Source organism: Gossypium hirsutum, chromosome D01 (genome assembly GCF_007990345.1).
Source record: "Gossypium hirsutum isolate 1008001.06 chromosome D01, Gossypium_hirsutum_v2.1, whole genome shotgun sequence".
In the NCBI taxonomy this organism is placed as follows: Eukaryota; Viridiplantae; Streptophyta; class Magnoliopsida; order Malvales; family Malvaceae; genus Gossypium; species Gossypium hirsutum.
Window position 1 is genome coordinate 30668235 of NC_053437.1, and position 14712 is coordinate 30682946.

A 14712-nucleotide genomic window follows, 5' to 3' on the forward strand; every position below is an offset into this window, starting at 1 on the left:
AATATTTGTGACGTTATAGAACCTTATCTTTTGCTAAGGGGTATACTCAAAGCTTACAAACAAAATAATGATAGAACAAATATGTATTTTCATTTCTACTTGTATAAAAAAATTATTTAATATTTTGACTTTGATCCCAATACGATGATTTTTCGATTTCACCTTAATTCCTCTTAAAAGATTACATATATGTTTTATGTTTTTATTAATTTCATAAAACTAAACCTATTATATATAGGAAAAATCTTACAAAATTTAAAAGGTATTACAGAAATTAAAAGTGAGGCATTGAAATAAATATTTTAAAAAGGGATAGATTTAATCTAAATAAAACCTTGAGTCGAGCCTGAAAATTTTATTATAAAAACCAACTTGCTTGCCCCAGAATCTGATTTTCTAAGGAAAAAAAACCGCCCATTAGGTCGGTAACCAGTTGAAATCTGAATATTTTCGCCGTATTCCTTATACGGCTTTTTCATTGTGTTTTTTCTTTAATTTTAAAGAGGGCTTAATACAAAATTCCATAATTAATTTTGTTTAAAGCTCTTTTCAACTAAAAGTAATACTTAAATTATCAATTTCATCTTATTTTACTTAAAAAGTGTATAACGTCTAATAGGAACTTGTTATATATAACCGTTCTCATTGGATTATATCGTGTTTTTAGGGGTAAATATAGACAAAATCTTGAAATACTTAAATGGTAAAAATATATAATTTGAAAGTCAATTTTGTATATCCTCATATTTTGATAAAATTAGACATTTAAGTCATGTCTTTAAGAAGTTAACAATTGTCTTACTATTAGATTTAAAATTTTCATTCTAATCATTAATTATTTTATACAATACTTATCACTACACATAATTTTTTCTCAACTCTTAAATTAAAAAAAAATGTTTAAACTTGTGTTCTAGTTACTATAATAACAATGGTACCAATTAAGTTAAGAGTCAATCAATTGTTATAATGATTAGTATTGTTACTGTTTTCCTAAGCAGGTTGATTAGATTACACTGATATGATATAATATTTTAAGTTGAAAACTTTTTACTGAGACTACTAACAGTGCTAGTAATTGAAATAGGATTTATATAAAATTATTTAAAAAGTACAAGTACCAGCAACATATTTTACCAATCTGAAATGGTAGAACTGTGAATTCCGTGGAAAGTGGAAACGATTCCTTTACCTTAAAATCATTTATTCTTTATTTATTTTCCTTTTTCTATTTCGTACGAGATATAATATTCTCTTTCCATTCATTTTCTCTCTCCCCAAACACCATTTTCTCTCCCACTTTCTCCTCCTCCGCAACACTTCCATTTCTTTCTTGTGTTAGACTCGAAAAAAGGATTCATTAAAGCTTTGCCTTCCATGGTGGATATCGCAAAGTGCTTGCCATTCAATGGAACAACTATCAAAACAGAGTTTAAGAACCTGTTTTCGATCGTTAAAACGAGTAGAACACTGGCTCTCTTCATTCTTTCCTTCGTTGGTTTCACTCTTTTCTTAGCTTTTGGCCCTTCTTCTCCTTGGTTTACCACTTCCTCTGACTCTTATAGATCACAATTCCCTTCCCTTTTTGGTTACTTATTTCCCAACACTTCATCTCCTTCATCATCTAATCACACTCTGCAACCATTACCCAACGACAAAAACAAAGGCACCCAACCTTTCAACAACAGTGAACAACTTCCCAGTTCGAATAACACGAATATGAACTATACCCAGAGTTCATTTTTGCATGCAAATCCGCCTAGTACAAGCAGCCCAGGTGAAAAGAAAGACGAACCCGATAATCATAGTACAATAGCTGATGCAAACGCTACCGTTTTAGCTAATCAGAGCACTAATTTTCCAGCTAAACCTGAAAATTCCAACAAGGTAAGATTTAAGAAGGGGAAGGGGAATGAGAGTTTGGTTGAATCATTGAAGATTTGCGATTTGTTTGATGGAAACTGGGTGAAGGATAGCTCGTATCCGCTTTATGAACCTGGGTCATGTTCCTTTGTCGATCACCAGTTTAGTTGTTTCGCCCATGGAAGGCGTGACATAGGTTATCTCAAATGGAAATGGAAGCCTAAAGGCTGCACTTTGCCAAGGTATAATTTTTTTATTTCTTTATTTTTGGGTTTTCTATTTTTTAATATTCTTTTTTTACTGATTGATCAATCAACTAAGTAATTTCAGCATAATTTGAGTACATTTTTCATTAATGGAAAGTCAATCGAATTTAGCAAATTTTGTATTTATGTTTCCGTCTTTGAATTAGTCATGTAGGTAAATTCATTTAATTTATTCATAATCTACATGTTGACATACTTAAACTCTATAAAAATAAAATAGTCTCTGTTATTCTTTTGACCTGAATATCATGAATGAATTTTTTGTTTTATAGAAAATCTGATCTTATATTTTTATTTATCAATTGGATGTAACTGGGTTAACTTTAATCGAGTCAATATAAATAGGATTAATTTTAATTTTAATTTTTTTAAAGAAAATTTTAAATTATTTTAAGTTTGGATCAGTTTTAAATTTGGGTATGTCAGCCTGGATTATTTTGGTTATTTTGAGTTTGGATGTCGAGTTCAATCCTTTCAAGTTATTTGTTGAATTGTTTTGAATTTGAGACCTTTTTGTGTGGAATTATTTTTGAATTTAGATTAGAAAAATTTAAATTACTAACTTTTTATAATAAAATAAAATCGAGTTTAATCGCATCCAAATTCATGATATCAAACTAAATTTTGAGGTTGAAGTCAAAATTAAAACTTCTATTAAGCTAAAATTATTAATTTTGTTTTGGAAAGGTTGAATGGCGGGCACATGTTGGAGATATTGAGGGGGAAACGACTGGTATTTGTGGGGGATTCCTTGAACAGAAATATGTGGGAATCTCTACTTTGCATCTTGAAAAGTGCTGCAAAAAATCCAAAAACTGTTCATGAAGTTCCCGGAGGGCGTTATTTTCGAGGAGAACCTTCCTCTAGTATCATTTTCAATGTAGGTCATCCATGGTTTTTTAATGGCTAATCTTCGTTACACATCGAATCAAGTTTGCTTAAACTTATGATTGGCTATGATGATGATGTTGAATAGGATTATAATTGTTCCGTCGAGTTTTTCGTATCTCCGTTCTTGGTCCGGCAATGGCAAATGCCGGACAGAAACGGGACAAAGAAAAATACACTTCGGCTCGATCTTATCGGAAGATCATCGGAGATATATAAATCCGCGGATATCCTGGTATTCAACACCGGGCATTGGTGGAATCATGAGAAAACATCCAAAGGGTTGGTTTTGGATTATATTATGTGCTTTTATATTTCCCATTTAACTTTGGATATTAATGCTTGTTTTTGGTGTGGAAATTATAGGGAAGATTATTACCAAGAAGGTGATCATGTTTACGAGGAATTGAACGTTGTCGAGGCGTTTCGAAGAGCACTGACGACGTGGTCTAAATGGGTGGATGACAATGTAAATCCTTCCAAGACTATGGTGTTCTTCAGGGGTTACTCTGCTACTCATTTCAGGTAAGTTTTTGTTGAGGGAAGGTTGGATTTTAGGAGAAATATTCACCGTGTCGTTCGTTGGGAATCGATGAATCCTTCAGTGGTGGTTGATATTGTGCTCAAGATGTCTATACTCAATTTTATCTCTGAGTTTTGTCTCTTGACTCTACGGAAAACTTTAAAGGGTTCACAGAGTGAGAGTGTCTCATCCACTAACGATATTTCAATATTTATTCTTAGTGAAGTTTGAACCCATGACCTTGTATGTTATTTATGGGTAAGATAGTTACCACTAGCTCACATTTCTTTAGTGGATGAGGTGCTCTTATTTTGTGAATCCCTTGAGTCTCTCTGCGAAATTGGGAGACAAAATCGACCTCAGTTACCATACTAATCACCGTTGTGAGTTTTGTTGACTCCCTACAAACGACAATTCAAATATTTTTCCTAAGTCTGATTTCTCCTCAATTGTTTTCAATACACTTTTGCTATTTATCCGTTCATCAATGGCAACAAAGGTTTTATGTTTTAACGGAGGTTGAATCTATTATGCAGTGGTGGGCAATGGAATTCCGGAGGTGTGTGCGATTCCGAGATGGAGCCAATAAGGAACGAGACGTTGCTAAGGCCGTACATGCCTATGATGGCGGTGTTAGAATCGGTGCTGGAGGGGATGAAAACACATGTCACCTACTTAAACATTACTAGATTGACGGATTTTCGAAAGGACGGTCACCCATCGATCTATAGGAGATACCATAAGCATGGTATTACGGAGAAGGAAAGAACGGAGAGTGTAAAGTACCAGGATTGCAGCCATTGGTGCCTTCCTGGTGTGCCGGATACATGGAATGAGCTCCTTTATTCTGAGCTCCTTGTTAAACAATATAAGATGAGGCAACATCAACACAAGTTTAGGTAAATACATCATTCAAATTTAGATTTGGAATGAAAACATTACATGAAATTGAGTATTCTCTATTTATTTTGTCACTACATATAAATCATGAGATTCGAATATGGAGAATTAACTATTTTTTTAAGTACTGATATTGTATTGATTTAACTTGACAACTTAGTACTGTCAATTAAATCATGTCAGTATTTCATGTAATAGTTTTGATCATTGGGTTTGTTTGTACAATGAGAATCACCTTCAACATGTGATTTTTGTAAATTTTGAATTTAAAATTTGAATATTTATATTATTAATAAAAATTTTATTTAAATTAATGTCATAAAATTTAATTCAATTTAATTAAAAAAATTAAGAAAATATTCTTTTGTAATTAAATTAAATTATATTATTTAAAAGTATTTTGGTCCTTTTATTTTTAAAAGATAAGATTTGAACCCATACAAATTATTATTGAATTAATAAATCTTAATTTACCATTCAACAAAACTTCATTTTAATATAATTTATATATTTTTATTTTAATATGCATAATTTATTATCCCATCAGTTATATATATTAATAATGTTGTTGATTGATTTAGTGTTAAAAGACAACTCGACACTAACTCATGATTGAAGTTAACACCATGACAACAATTGTAGATGCATTTAATATTTTTAATACAATGTATTTATATATTTAAATTTTGTTTTACTCACAATTTAAATTAATTTTTTTATTTTAATATCATACACATTTCATATGCTATTATAATTAATTAGTTTCAAATCATAAATTTTATTATTTATTTTATATTATTTTTAAACATACATCTTCTAAATCTGTAGTCTCCACGTGCACACATATGATAAAATTTCTAATATTTAATATTTATATAAATTTTAAGTATTATAATTTAAATTTACACTCACTTTTTATTCTATTGAATTTAAATCAATAATTAATTTAATTCATCACATACATTCGGATTTCGTAAGTTTAAAAAACGCAAATAAGCATTTTAAAAAATAAAGCAAATAACGAATTTGTATATTTAAATCTTTATTATCCAAATAAAAATAAATAACTAAGTCGGAACTGATCCCTACTTCAAAAAATCTAGTTATGAATGTCATTTCTTAATATATCAGATAGTTAAAAGTTGTATAATTTGAGAAACGATTTAAATAATAGCCCCTATGTGGGTAGGTAATTATATGCCTAAATTTATCCACCGTCTCTCTGTAGGTAATTAATATTTTTCTAATTATTAGCCGGAACAATGAGTCTAAAACTTTAGGTTCATTATGCAATTTAAGCTAATTTTTATGTAAATTAAATTTAAACTTTAGGTTTATTTGATGACCCATGCTAGTGTTCTAAATATATAGTTTTTAAATTCGTATATAAAGAGATAAATAAATATAATTAAAATTATTAAATACACTTTAATTGTTTTCTAACTTGTATTATTGTTTGTTTATAGCGTATCAATGTTGTTATGTTAGAATACTTTAAAATACATATATCATAATAAAGTAATTTTGAATAAATATGTTGAAGACAATAAAGAGATATTATGTACGGTATATTAATTTTATACAATTTTTTATATGTCGTCCTCCTTATGGTTTCATGTTGTTCAAAAATCTTGAAAATAATTTTTTCAACATTAAATTCTTAATCAAAATGTATACACTACAAAATTTATTAAAATTTTTGAAATTTTACCTTCATTGTGTAAACTTCCTTTTCGATATGGTTTTGCACCTAATTATAATATTAAAGACCCAATTAAAAATGAAAAAAAATTTTGCAGCAACGAAACACTAAACTTTACTAAAGTTCATTGCAACATTAAATAGAACGATAATTGACCTTGTAAAAGAAATGAGTAAGAGGAAGAAGAAACAACAAAATCAAGCTTTGTAAACATGATTCAAACACAATGGTCTTACGTTTGTGGAGCCTCGCTCAAAATATAATCTTATTCAATCAACCAAATCAATCAATCATAACAATCTGTCTCTATCGGTTAAAGCCCATAACCCCTTTACAAACTAAGTTCATGTAGCCCTAATAGAGAACAATATCATAATCAACATTTATTAAAGATAACTTTCAACTCCACTCAAGAGAATTCATCAACAATCAATCAAGAATATGAAATGCTCAACACAAGAAAAATAAGCAAAGGTAGGTTGCGAAAATGCTTTAGAATTTTGTAGCTTTCCAGCTCTTCAAGTCATGTAGCACCAAGAGAATTAGACACCTATTTATTGTAACATCCCAAAATAGGGCCTAAGAGTTTGGGGCCTGGCGAGCTGGGGTCCCCAGTGGGCCTAATGAGCTTCGAACGTTGGTTTGGGTCGAGAGTAAAAGTAAGGTCTCGACTGTGAAAAACAAGTTAAAATAAGGAGTAGAAAAAGGGCAATTATAAAAAGTTAGAAGTCAACTTATTTTTCCTCTTCACAACACCATTCATGTACATAACTCTTTCCTACGCCTACTAGGGAATCCTAAGAACATCAAAACACCTAGTGCTTATAAATTAAGTTCTTTTCATTAAAAATTCCATATTCTTTTGAACGACAAAACTCTTTCAAACTTCTTCATCGATTACTTCTTTCTCTTGTTGTCAAGTTTCTATGAAACCAAGAATCCAGAATGTAACAACCCTATACCCGATCCAATCGTACAGATCCGGTATAAGACTATTACGTTTGGTGTCAAAACGGTTATGGGTAGATATTGTTTAATTAAAACATTTGTACATAGTATTTTAACTTACCAACCATATTTGCAAACGTACTTATAGTTTCACTAATTCATTTCATATATATACCAAGATACTTCAAGTACTTCAAAATAGATAGAATTTCAAGAGTTTACATTTTAGTCCCTAATACATGGGAACACAACTGAACTGCCTATGTACATGCCATTTTAATTCAAAATATGGTACCTACTTTTGAAGCTCTTGAGGATGTGATGAGATGAGAAATCTTCTAATCCGACTTTACCTCTTCGAGTCTAATTGAACCTACGCGTTAAAATTAAACGTGTTAAGCCGGTGAAGGCTTAGTAAGCACTACAAGAATAAATAGATAAATAAATCCTAATAAAATATTTTAAACTCATTCTGTTAATACATATTTACATACATATAAGCTTCTTTAGCTATGCTATATATTAATGAAATTTAATATATCTTTTTGTAAGTTATAAAACTTACCTTAACATGTTGGTAATTCACTTTTGTTCACAACTTATATTCTTAGCCCAAAGTAGATTTTGTAGAGCACACCGGATATGCGGAACAAATACAGAGGTGCATTATTATGCACTAATGAACAGAGAGCACTAAAGTGCTATATAGAGAGCACAGATGTGCTAAACAGAGAGCACTGACGTGCTAATAATCAGAAAGCGCGCTAAGGTTCCTCAATGGCATGCCACTAATATCTTAGTTGTTCTAAATTCCATCTAGTTGAGCATTAAAACTGAATTTCATACATTTAAATACTTTACAAAAATATTTCAAAAAAAAATTCTCATTTCTCAATCATTACAATTTAATGCATATTTCACAATTCACAAATATCACACCTTTTTCACATATATACATTTTTGTCACAACATTTACTTAATGTTCAAACAATATACCATCTTATATTTTCCATCTATAATTTTCTTTACAAATTTCATAGTTCCATAATCTTTTATTTTATTTTATTTTTATTTCTAAATAATTCTATACTATAATATAAGCATTTAATTAAAAACAATTTAAAAACCTTGTAGTACTTACAACAAAAAGGTTGAAATGATGTCTTCCTTCACTCCTTAGCCTTCTCTTTTTCTTTTTCTTCAATTAGGTCCTCTCATTTCTTTTCTTTCACTTCAATTTCATATAAAACATATAACATTTATATATTAGAGAAAAATAATCAAATGACTTTCCTATACTATTTAATAAGAATAAACATGTATGATATAATAAATTCAATTTAATTCATAACTAAAATTATTTCTATTTCTATCACAATCTACACCTTATTTTTACTTAAATTCTACTTATAACTTAACTCTCAAATTTTCACTAATAAACCCTAATTTTGAATTTCTTACAATTTAGTCCTTATTGCATTAAACTTATAACTTATTTCACAATTTAATCCTTTTCTCAATTTTAGTTTGAATTTCCATCAATTCAATTTCTAATTCATCCATTAATTTAATATAAACTACATTAAAAAATCTACTAACTTTCAAAATTTCAACATATACCTAATAGTATTTTGTTCTAGGATCATAAAAACTCAAAAATTACAAGAAAAGGAATTAAATTGACTTACCAATTTAAGTTTGAACTCTTGAAATCCCAAATTTTCTTTTTTTCTTTTTCTTTCTTCTTTCTTTCTCCCTATTCTCTCTATTTCGATTCTGTTTCTTTCTTATTTCTTTTCTTTCTTTTCTTTTTTATATATAATTATATAATATAATAACATACTTATTAATTAAGTATTATATTATATTTTAAATTTAAAATATCTTAGATTTTTTTAATGTTAAACCGCTTCAATTTATAATAATGACATATTTACTTATTTAGTCCTTTTTACTTTTTTTAATCTATAATTAAACTTTCACACTTATTTCAATCTAATCATTTTTCCTAATTACTTCTAATTAAGTCAAATTCACCTAATCAAAACCTACTTAGACACACAACTAACTTCGTAAATATTTATAATAAATATTTACAAATCCGATTTACCGGAACAGAGTCCCAGGAATGCATTTTTTAATTTCACCCTTTTAAATCAATTTAACCATATAATCAATAAAATTTTCTTATCAAAATTTTCATGCAACATTCCTATCATAACATAGACCATACTACAATATTAAAATAAATTTTCTTTCTAGCTCGGATTTGTGGTCACGAAACCATTATTCTGATTTCACTAAAAATGGGTCATTACAACTCTTCCCCCTTTAAGGATTTTTGTCCTAAAAAATTTTACCAATAAAGAGGTTTGGGTATTGTTTTCTCATTGCCTCCTCCGGTTCCCAGGTAGCCTCTTCAATTCCGTGTCGTTGCCAAAGAACTTTCACTAGATCTATCTTTTTGTTTCTTAATTCTTTTGTCTCTCGTGCCAAAATTTTGATCAGTTCTTCACTGCAGGTTATATCAGGCTAAATCTCAATCTTTGTCGGAGAAATAACATGTGAAGGATCTGACCGATACTGCCGTAACATAGACACATGGAAAACATTATGAATTCTATCAAGTTTCGACGACAAAGGTAACCGGTATGCAACAGGTCCAATCCATTCAGTAACCTCATATAGGCCGATGAACCGTGGGCTCAATTTACCTTTACGACCAAACTGAATGACTTTTTTCCAAGGTGATACTTTCAAGAATACCTTGTCATGGACCTGAAATTCTATCTTTTTCCTTTTAAGATCGGCATATGACTTTTGTTGATCAAAAGCTACTTTCAAGCTATCTCGAATCACATGTTCTTTTTCTTCGATTTCTCGAATCAGATCAACTCCATGTATCTTTTTCTCATTGAGTTCAGTCCAATATAATGGTGTTTTACATTTCCGACCATACAAAGCCTCATACGGTGCCATTTTAATACTGGACTAATAACTGTTATTGTAGGAAAACTCAATCAAAGGCAAATACCTTTCCCAATTACCTTCAAACTCTAGTACACAACATCGAAGCATGTCCTCCAATACTTGAATTACATGTTAGGATTGACCATCTGTTTGAGGATGAAATGCAGTACTAAAATGCAACTGAGTACCCAGAGCTTCTTGTAACTTGTCCCAGAAACGATACATAAATCGGGGATCTCTATCAGAGATGATGGAGATTGGCACTCCATGTAGCCTGACAATATCAGATATATACAGTTCAGCCAATTTATCTAAAGAATAATCTATACGTACCAGAATGAAGTGCGCTGACTTTGTTAATCGATCAATTATCACCCAAATGGCATCTTTCTTCTTCGGTGACAATGGTAATCCTGACACAAAATCCATAGTAATTCTTTCCCATTTCCATTCCGATATAGTAATTGGCTGGAGTAATCCCGAGGGTACCTGATGTTCTGCTTTGACCTGTTGACATATCAGATATCTTAATACAAACTCAAAAATATCACGTTTCATACTTGGCCGCCAGTACATCTTCTTCAAATCATTATACATTTTATTACTTCCCGGATGTACGGACATAACACCACTGTGTGCCTCGTGTAAAATATTCTATACAAGCTCTGAATTATTCGGTACACATACTCTGCCTCTAAATAATAAACAACCATCAGTCTCAATCTGAAATTGAGAATCATTACCTGATTCACATTGTCCCCGTTTAACTTTTAATTCATTATCATTTTTTTGAACTTCACAGATTTGTTGTAGAAACATCGATTTAGCTTTCAGTTTAGCTATAAGTGTACCATCATCAGAAAATGACAACTGAGTATTCATAGTTCTTAAAGAAAATAGAGGTTTTCAGCTTAAAGCATCAACAACTACTTTAGCCTTACCCGGATGATAGTAAATAACCAGATCATAATCCTTTAGCAATTCAAGCCACCTGCGTTGTCTCAAGTTCAAATCTTTCTATGTCATCAAATACTTTAAACTTTTATGATCAGTATAGATATGAAAATTTTCACCATACAAATAGTGTTGCCATATTTTCAAAGCAAACACAATAGCTGCTAATTCAATATCATGTACCGGGTAATTCTTTCCATATAGTTTTAGTTGTCTTGAAGTATAGGTTATTACTTTACCTTCTTGCATCAAAACACAACCTAAACCATTTAATGAAGCATCACTATAAATAATAAATTTCTTACCCGGTTCAGGTTGTACTAGAATAGGTGCTTTCGTCAATAGATCTTTCAATCTGTCAAAACTCTGCTGACATTCATTAGTCCACTCGAACTTTACATCTTTTTGCAATAGACGTGTCATTGGAGAAGCTATCATAGAAAACCTCTGTACAAATCTTCGATAATATCCAGCTAATCCTAGAAAACTTCTAATTTCAGATACATTCTTCGGTGGATTCCAATTGGAAATAGCTGAAATTTTACTCGGGTCTACCCTGATGCCTTCAGCAGATACAATATGTCCAAGAAACCCAACTTTTCAAAGCCAAAACTCACATTTACTAAATTTAGCATACAACTGCTTTTCATGCAAAGTTTGCAGTACAATTCTCAAATGGTCTGTATGCTCATTTTCATCTCGAGAATAAACCAGAATATCATCAATAAATACTACCACAAACCTGTCTAAGTACGGTCTGAATATTCTGTTCATCAAGTCCATGAAAACGACAGGTGCATTTGTCAGTCCAAACAGCATCACAAGGAACTCATAGTGCCCATAACTGGTTCTAAAAGTTGTCTTTGGTACATCAGACTCCTTTGCTCGTAACTGATATTAACTCTATTAAAAATAATCTTTGAAAATACGGTGGCACCCTTCAGCTGATCAAACAAGTAATCAATCTGAGAAAATGGTATTTATTCTTTACTGTAACTTTATTGAGCTGTCGGTAGTCGATACATAATCTTAAGGTTCTGTCTTTCTTTTTCACAAATAGAACTGGCGTACCCCAAGGCGAGTGACTAGGTCGAGCAAAACCCCTGTCAGTAAGCTCTTGCAACTGTGCTTTTAACTCTTTTAACTTGGTAGGAGCCATTTTGTAAGGTGCTATAGAGATTGGAGTTGTTCCCGGAGCTAAATCTATAGAAAATTCTACCTCTTTCTAGTGGTAACCCAGGTAATTCTTTTGGAAACACATCAGAAAATTTACAAACAACCGGCATTGATTGAATTTTTGACTCAGATACTTTGGTGTCCAATACACAAGCAAGATATACATTACACCCTTTTCTAACATACCTCAACGCTGTCATGACTGAAATCACATCAAGCAACCCATCTAATTTATCATATTCAACCGAAGCAATTCACCATTCTGACATTTTATTACAATGTACTTCTGTTTACAATTCACTACTGCATCATGTTGAGTTAGCCAATCCATTCCCAAAATCATATCAAACTCATCAAAAGGCAATAGCATCAAGTTAACTAGAAAAAAAATAGCCCTTTACCATCAGTGGACAATTTTTACAAATTTTATCCAATATAACATGCTGGCCCAAGAGATTTGAAACTTTAACCGTAAATTCAGTAAATTCAACAGGTGAATTTTTAACAGACACTAACTTTGTACATATGTATGAATGTGTAGAACCAGGATCAATCAAAGTAGAAATATCAGTATCAAGTAAAAAAATGTACCAGTAATGACTTATAGTGTAGTAGCATCTTCTCTGGCATGAATGGCATACATCCTAGCAGGTGCCCATGTTTCAGATCTAACTGTTTCTCTCACCGATTTTATATCACTACGAGTGCCATCAGAAATTCCAGGTCTTCTTCCTCTTTATGGAATAGAGCTACCTCTCACAAACTGTCCTGTAACACTTTTTTGACATTTTTGGACAATATCTGATCAAATGATCTTTCGATCCACATCAGAAACAAGCTTGGGAATTTATTCGACATTCTCCCTAATGATATCTTTCACAATACCCACATAATGGCAATGTTGGTTTTCTTCTGAAACCCCTAGTACTAGAGGTCGCCTGCTGAGTTTGTCTTGTCTGACTTTTGGATATTTGCCCAACAGTAGGAAAAGTGTATTTAAAATCTCTAAAATCCCTCACTCTTTTTGAAGACAGTGGTGGTGCGAAACTAGTTGCTAATCTCTTCCCAAAACTCTTCTCTTTCGAACGAGCTAACCCTCTTCCAGTCGTTGTGCTCTATCAACCAAAATAGGAAATTCTTGTAGATGTAATGGAATAAGAGGAACATAAATTTCTTCGTTCAATCCCCACTCAAATCTCCTGCACATATCTGCTTCATTTGATATTAATTCCTTAGTATATTTACTTAATCTGATAAATTTAAGTTCATATTCAGCAACATACATGTTCTTTTGCTTCAAATCTAAAAATTTTCTTTTCTTCTTCTCTAGATAAAGTTGACTCACATATTTCTTTCTAAATTCGGACACAAAGAAATTCCAATTTATTTTCTCTGCAGGATGAATATTCATGACAGTGGTCCACCATTGACTGTTTTCTAACCATTCTTCAGCCTCAATTGGATCATCATCTTTCTTTCCTTTAAACTCTTCAGCTTCATATTTTCTTATTCTCTCCAAGGGAGATCGATGACTAGTTATAGATGGTTGTGGATATGGAACAACAGGAGAAGAAGATGGTGGTCGAACATGTGGAACATTATTAGTTCTTACAACTTGATGCAATAATTGATTCATTGGTTGTAACAAAGCTGCAATTGGAATTTCTTCTCTAGGCGGTATTGGCTCAGTTTCAGATTAAGTTCTTTCTTCCAATTCAGGCTCCATATCATCCCCTAAGTTTACCAATTCACTTCGAGCTTGGGCTCTATGTTGATCTCTTTCTCTATCAAAGTTTAGTGCCGTACTCTCAACTTTATTTTCTGACTCTTTACGAGATCTGTTTGACATCTTTAAGTTTTTACAATATTAACAAATTATACAATTAAATAAATAAACCTCATCCCATCACATCAATATATAAAATGGTATGTACAAATAAACTCATTCTCGACCCAAAAATTTAGAAAACCTAGGCTCTGATACCAATAAATGTAACAACCCTATATCCGGTTCAATCGTACAGACCCGGTATAAGGCTATTACATTTGGTGTCAAAATGGTTATGGCTAGATATTGTTTAATTAAAACATTTGTACATAGTTTTTTTACTTACCAACCATATTTGCAAACATACTTATAGTTTCACTAATTCATTTCGTATATATACCAAAATACTTCAAGTACATCAAAATAGGTAGAATTTCAAGAGTTTACATTTTAGTCCCTAATACATGGGAACACAACTGAACTGCTTATGTACATGCCATTTTAATTCAAAATACGTTACCTACTTTTGAAGCTCTTGAGGATGTGATGAGATGAGAAATCTTCTAATCCGACTTTACCTCTTTGAGTCTAATTGAACCTACGTATTAAAATTAAAAGCGTTAAGCTGGTGAAGGCTTAGTAAGCACTACAAGAATAATAGATAAATAAATCCTAATAAAATATTTTAAACTCATTCTGTTAATACATATTTACATACATATAAGTTTCTTTAGCTATGCGACCACTCGTGGGG

At 31.3% G+C, this 14712-nt stretch overlaps 2 protein-coding genes across 2 annotated transcripts; one reads left to right on the forward strand and one right to left on the reverse strand.

Annotated features, from left to right (window-relative positions):
• Positions 1 to 1231: 1231 nt before the first annotated feature.
• On the forward strand, positions 1232 to 4683 carry LOC107920973 (protein trichome birefringence). Its single transcript, XM_016850811.2, has 5 exons — positions 1232 to 2105; positions 2817 to 3009; positions 3106 to 3299; positions 3384 to 3542; positions 4077 to 4683. Exons 1-5 carry the CDS (start codon positions 1378 to 1380, stop codon positions 4441 to 4443), a joined length of 1641 nt encoding a protein of 546 aa, XP_016706300.1. The 5' UTR covers positions 1232 to 1377; the 3' UTR covers positions 4444 to 4683.
• Positions 4684 to 13280: 8597 nt separating this feature from the next.
• On the reverse strand, positions 13281 to 13826 carry LOC107921618 (uncharacterized). The gene has a single exon (XM_016851448.1). It carries the CDS (start codon positions 13824 to 13826, stop codon positions 13281 to 13283), a length of 546 nt encoding a protein of 181 aa, XP_016706937.1.
• Positions 13827 to 14712: the final 886 nt, after the last annotated feature.

Coding starts and splice junctions, on each gene's coding strand:
- LOC107920973 (XM_016850811.2), top strand. CDS start 1,378: ATGGTGGATATCGCAAAGTGCTTGCCATTCAATGGAACAACTATCAAA. Junction 2,106..2,816: donor AAAGGCTGCACTTTGCCAAG/GTATAATTTTTT, acceptor TGTTTTGGAAAG/GTTGAATGGCGGGCACATGT. Junction 3,010..3,105: donor CCTCTAGTATCATTTTCAAT/GTAGGTCATCCA, acceptor GATGTTGAATAG/GATTATAATTGTTCCGTCGA.
- LOC107921618 (XM_016851448.1), bottom strand. CDS start 13,826: ATGAATCAATTATTGCATCAAGTTGTAAGAACTAATAATGTTCCACAT.